Source organism: Sesamum indicum, linkage group LG8, assembly GCF_000512975.1.
Source record: "Sesamum indicum cultivar Zhongzhi No. 13 linkage group LG8, S_indicum_v1.0, whole genome shotgun sequence".
In the NCBI taxonomy this organism is placed as follows: Eukaryota; Viridiplantae; Streptophyta; class Magnoliopsida; order Lamiales; family Pedaliaceae; genus Sesamum; species Sesamum indicum.
This window is the reverse complement of record NC_026152.1, coordinates 8,188,145-8,193,945: the sequence shown is the minus strand read 5'-3', so window position 1 is coordinate 8,193,945 and position 5,801 is coordinate 8,188,145. Positions and strand designations below refer to the sequence as shown.

Genomic DNA, 5,801 nt, shown 5'->3' with positions numbered 1-5,801 from the left:
ATTATTTATCAATCGATCTAACTTCAAGTGAATAAATTTAAAAAATTAAGACATCATAACATTATTTATCGTGTAATATCTTCATAAGATTATTTTGTAAGTAATAGTATAATAAATGATATATTAGTTTAAAAATGCTATAAATTGGTTCAAATTATTCTGAAATTATTGATAAATTAAGGGTAACAATAAAAAATAAAAAAATAATTTAATAAGGAACCACGAGTGGGAAGACATCCCTACATTATTTAACTTTTTTATTGTTATTCTATAATATTATTTATAAAATTAATTACATAATTAGGCCAAAGGAATATTTCCATGCACTAAACAACGTGTAATTGGCAGCAGACTTCACCCAAAATACACTTATGTTACTCCAATCCCAATTCTTATTAAATATTATATATATATATATATATATCTTATTATCGTTCTTATGCTACCGTACAAATATAAGATTGATTTAATTAATTATTTAATGAAATGAAATTATTTGCAATTTCAGATTCTACTAACATGTGAACTTGGTGGTTCATGCACCAATCTTAACTTAAAATTCCACCAAGATTACGAATACTGAAACATTTTATTTATATACACAAATAATGTAAATTGCATCATTATGTCAATATATATATATATATATATATGAAAAAGTTATCGATGGTTAGTATTTTTGATTCTACAACTTATTTAATTTACACATAGTCTTTTTTTGATAAATTTAATCCTATATTGATAATTTTGATTTCCTCCATGCTGGAGTAAATCTCATTTTTTGTTCTATAACTATATGTTGTTACGATTAAAATTGTTAAAATAAGTTTGTCAAAAAAAAAAAAAAAGATGAAATGTGAAATATTTAGAACTGAATTTGTCGAAAAATGAAATAAATTACATGACTAAAATTGCTAATGATATATAGTTACACGATAAAAAATATAATTTTATTTATGTATATATATTGTGCGTGCTATGTGTGTAATGATGTATCTACATTGTGTGTGTGTGTGTGTGTAGGCATAATATTATAAAGTTGACAACAAGACTGCACCACACATATATGAATTAATTAAGAGGCAGTGGAGTGATATGGGACCATATAGAAGTTTGAGTGATTGGTGATCTTCGATCTCCCTCGGAATTATTATTGTTTTTACAGATGGGTTGATAGACAGCGACAGACAAAACAGGTATATAGAAATAGACATAGATTCTCAGACAGCCGCATCCTCATTTCTCACCACCTTCCTCACCATTCTACGATCCACACGCATTTTCAGTCTCCTGTTATAATATATCCTCCATCGATCGCAACAACCCCGCTGTTCCTTAATACATCCTCCTCTTCTTTCCCTCTCTTGTTGCTCGTAAGATCAGCTCATCTTCCTGTCCGGGAAGAAGGTGTTGTTGGAAAAAGGATTGTATGTATACGAGTGGTCTTGATTTGGACATGGGATTGGGAACTGAATTACAGGTTTCTGGCGATCATCAACAAGGGCTTGATTGGGGCCAACCTCTGCTGCAGTCAGGCAAGGCGGAGCTTGCAAAACCACCGTCTGGACGACGGCAGCAGCCGCTAAAGCAGCAATCAGAGCCTTTGAACTGTCCGAGGTGTGGTTCCACAAATACCAAGTTTTGTTACTACAACAACTACAATAAGTCTCAGCCTCGCCATTTTTGCAAATCTTGCAAGAGGCATTGGACTAAAGGTGGCACTCTTCGCAACGTTCCTGTTGGCGGTGGGCGCAAAAACAAGCGTCCCAAGATCTCACACCCCACAACAACCACTTCCACCACCACCGTCACCGCCACTGCAGCTTCACCCGCTACTGCCACACGCCTGCACGATCGTGCAAGTTTTCCTTACACTAATATTAGTACAGATCAGAGAAGTATGTCTAATATTCTCTACAAGGCCTTGATTTGCTCTTCGTCACCATCGTTATTGCATAATGCAACAGATGGGATCAATATTAGTATTCCCGGGAAGCCTCTTGTCGGAAGCAATGGCATAAGCAATAAGACAGGTTTTACAGAAGTTCCATTCTCAAGTTTAAGCACTACTTTTGAGGTCATGAATTCTTCTTTGATGAATCCCACCCCTCATCAATTGCTTGATGATCACATTGATCATTATGCTGGGAACATTGATTCCACGGAGGAATCAATTATTACCACTCTTGATATTCCAAGCACAGCCAGTGCCGCATGGCCGGTCGCGGATACCAGTAGTGTCATGGACTTGCCTAACTACTGGAACTGGAATGAGATCGATGCGTTTACCAGTTCAGCAGATCTCAACATAGCATGGGACGATATTGATGCAGAGATCAAGCCCTAAACAACCAATCTTGAAGAGTCCATGTCTACGGATTAACTGAGACAATTATGCTAGTTTCTTTTCTCAACGGTGGAATCGTATTTGATCGTTATTAATACGTTGAGGTCTATTCTTACAGTTTTCCCAGTCGATCTTCTAAATTAACCGTGTTGTGTGTATATTACGTACTTTGTACAGTTTTGACTGTGAAATGTGTAACCATCATAGATACAAGTCATTTGTTTAATTTGAGGCTGTCCTTTTCAGAATCAGCTTCAGGCTAGGGGATATGTGTTGAGATATAATGGCATGTTTAATTGATCAGATCTTGGTGTTTTCTGTGTTATTTTGGTCTAGAATTCATGTAAAGATTGGACAAGGGTTTCATGCAATGCATATTTTCTTGTCGGATTAATGGAGAATATTTAAAGGTGCCTGAGAGAGATAGGCAGTTTTATGGGACCTTCTCCAGCTGGGGTGGGGTGGCTAGATATGTGAGGGAGATTCTTGTGGATATGTGTGGTGGTTTTTGTTTTTTGTTTTTTTTTTTTAATAATTGAACATATTTTTGCCTTTATTTGGGAACAAAATGGTTATTCAGCCCTTTATTTGTTTTCCCATTCGATACGACAACAAATGTGATACACTCGCAATGTGATTAATTACTTTATTAAAATTGTACACCAATCACACAATAAGTGCAAAAATTTTATTTAAATTAGAATTCCCTCGATTGAATTAACATTTGAGTAAAAGTCCAAAACAACTCGAAGCCCAAAATCATACTCAATAAGGCACTGTTTAACAATAGATACACAGTTTATTACATAGCAAGATATGTATTACAATGCTCATTGTGTATGTGCTATGAAATTACTTTACCCAGCCGGGTAAGTTTGTTTATTCAAAGGTATATAAATGTGAAAAACTACCATCTCTTTGGTCTCCAGTAGGGTTGCAGCTATATGGATCCCATCCTAATGCCTGTATCCTGACTCTGATGCAAAAATCCATCACCGGTTTTTGAGTAGCTGACATAGAACATCTCAGATAGAATGCCAGTAAAGACAATGAACGCTGCTGCTGCTCCAAACACTCCCTTTCTCAAGGTCTCACAAGAAGGAGGATGTTGCGACAAATAGGTCCTGTACTTGGTGTGGTAGGCATTTCGTACCGAGGCAGCCAACAAGCAAACCTCAGCAATGAAAAATGTCATCCTGCATAACGGATAAATTCAAACTTTAAATTGCAAAAACAATTAGAAATGGAGATCAGGAAAAATTATATCAACTCAACTAATGAAAAATAAGGGATAATTACACTTTTGGAGTTCAGGCATATTATCAAAGAGAGACTCAGTTTCGAAAGTTTGCATGCACTCCTTGTAATCATGTAGTATTAAAGGTCCTCCCGTGAAGACTTGATAGTCAGATGAGCATTTTGTAATATGTAAACCAGGACCATAGGGAGTGTTACCGTAATTTTCAAAATTGAGACATTTCTTTGTAATATGCTCAACCTCAAGAGGTGTCGATGCAAATTATATCTATATACAAATGAAACCACTTGAATGAAGCCATATGATACTTGTACAACAATTTGAAAAATATACCAGCAAGTGATGAACAAGACAATTGCCCAAACCCTGGAACGACTGGGTCGGAGGGCTCTCCCACAGCACAAGCACCTAGTGGCTGCCATTATCAGTAGTTGACTAGCCATAAGGAACAAAAATGACCCCACACCAAGGCCAGTTGCTATGTCCGACTCGTAAACACAATAGTTGAAGTTTGCATCAGTGGCGACCCTTGCCTGCAGAGGCGGTGAAAATAGAAGAGTTAGCCCCACACACAAAGAACCAATCTTCATCATATGCTTAGAGTGTCGTCTTATACAGCTCCAAATATTATGAGAGCCGTTATCATTCTTTCATATACCTTGAAGAGGCCACCCAGTAACAAGAAACTGGATACCAGTTCAGAGCAACTAAACTACTCTTAAACATCAAGGCAAGGACACCAAAGGAGGAATGCAAACTTTTTCCCGATACATTGGCTGATGCTTCAACTATCCCAAACCTGACTGAACCACTATAGCCAAAGCCAATCAGGATGATTCAATGGAATTGAAAACCCCCCCGGGGCATCCATAGTTCACTTTTCTTTCACAAACAATGGATATCTTACAATTTTTTACATACAATTAATACTATAGCAGATGCCCTCATTGCCCAAGTTATGATCATTTGACCACACCAACATTATGAAGGATCATTGAAATAAAATCATACATTCTGGAACTTTATGAGTGAAGGAATGATCCACCACTAACCGCTGTCCCACATAGTTTTAAAGCTAATTAAAGTCTCTAATATCATTAGTAAGCATGCTGGATCAGTGACATTGTACAGATAATACACGGACATTAATAGATTAATATAGTGAACTGCATTATATTTAAGGGCAAAAGTGCCAAATAGACAAAACTTTCATAATCCAACTCTTGTCTACTATTACAGATGGAGTCCTTGGAAACTTGAACTAAAGCAGGAGCTCCTGATTAGAAGCAGAGCAACAGAAGGGAGATTTTGGGCAGAGGAACGAAGATACTACAGAAATACTAGCTATTTAAACGATTGCAGGCGGAATTGAGTACTAACTCTCTCTTCAAATTATGCTTTTCAATTAGATACTACCAGCAGATCAGCAGAGAAATTCACAATACATGCATCTAACAAGAATGATGGGGGAAAAATTCTGTTAATTTTTTTTTTCTTAAAAATGCAATCCAGAAGATACATAAAATGGAAGAAGAAACTCACAGAAGATCTCCGCTGCTCAGCAGCTACAGCAAGTGAAAAAGCAATCAAATCCAAGATAAAAACAACCACCAACAGCAATTTTGATGCCATTCCAGAACTCGACGATACGATCCCAAGTGCACGCACTTGAGCCCTTTCCCTTTAAAGCCCAACTGAAAATTCCGCAACACAAGCCCCGTACAGTGTTAGCAAAAGAAACCAAGGATGATTAGCAACGAAAACAAGATGAAAATTTTAAGGTATAGTGTATAATACTTAATGCAAGATTCCCATCACAGTTTGAGTGTGAGAAGAACGCAAAGCTAGCGGTGACAGAGCCCTCTCTTTCTCCCTTTTACTTTATCACAAGGACCATGATAGCTAGCGTAGCCCGTTTCTTCCTTTCCTTCCCTTTTCATTTTTATATGTATTTTCGTTTACGTAATTCGTAAAACGGGCAATGAATATGGATTTTTTACCATACACCCACAAAAGCCGGCATGAACATGTACCTTTATTACCAAGAAAAAGAATCAAATTTAATGCTCTCTCATCTCTCTCTCTCTCTCTCTTGTACAACACTGTGAGTCATCTGTAAAAACGGAAGAAAACAAGGAATAAAGGAAAAGGCTGGTTACGTGTAATGCATTAAGGAAGATGGAGGGCTGGTTTTAC

The 5,801-nt window shown here is 36.8% G+C and overlaps 2 protein-coding genes across 3 annotated transcripts; one reads left to right on the top strand and one right to left on the bottom strand.

The window, feature by feature from the left end:
* Nucleotides 1,180-2,748, top strand: LOC105168584 (dof zinc finger protein DOF5.8-like). The gene has a single exon (XM_011088718.2). The coding sequence runs from the start codon at nucleotides 1,430-1,432 to the stop codon at nucleotides 2,345-2,347; it is 918 nt and encodes a 305-aa protein (XP_011087020.2). The 5' UTR covers nucleotides 1,180-1,429; the 3' UTR covers nucleotides 2,348-2,748.
* Nucleotides 3,110-5,562, bottom strand: LOC105167918. Of its 2 annotated transcripts, XM_011087795.2 has the most exons (4): nucleotides 5,403-5,562; nucleotides 5,148-5,299; nucleotides 3,939-4,138; nucleotides 3,110-3,543 (listed from the first exon to the last, which is right to left on the bottom strand). In XM_011087795.2, exons 2-4 carry the CDS (start codon nucleotides 5,235-5,237, stop codon nucleotides 3,288-3,290), a joined length of 546 nt encoding a protein of 181 aa, XP_011086097.1. In that variant the 5' UTR covers nucleotides 5,238-5,299; nucleotides 5,403-5,562; the 3' UTR covers nucleotides 3,110-3,287. The 2 variants fall into 2 exon arrangements, with proteins under 2 accessions (XP_011086097.1, XP_020551235.1); XM_020695576.1 differs by lacking the exon at nucleotides 5,403-5,562 and having other exon boundaries at nucleotides 5,148-5,387.

Coding starts and splice junctions, on each gene's coding strand:
- LOC105167918 (XM_011087795.2), bottom strand. CDS start 5,237: ATGGCATCAAAATTGCTGTTGGTGGTTGTTTTTATCTTGGATTTGATT. Junction 4,139..5,147: donor CTGAGCAGCGGAGATCTTCT/GTGAGTTTCTTC, acceptor CCGCCTCTGCAG/GCAAGGGTCGCCACTGATGC. Junction 3,544..3,938: donor GTCTTGTTCATCACTTGCTG/GTATATTTTTCA, acceptor TCCGTTATGCAG/GATGACATTTTTCATTGCTG.
- LOC105168584 (XM_011088718.2), top strand. CDS start 1,430: ATGTATACGAGTGGTCTTGATTTGGACATGGGATTGGGAACTGAATTA.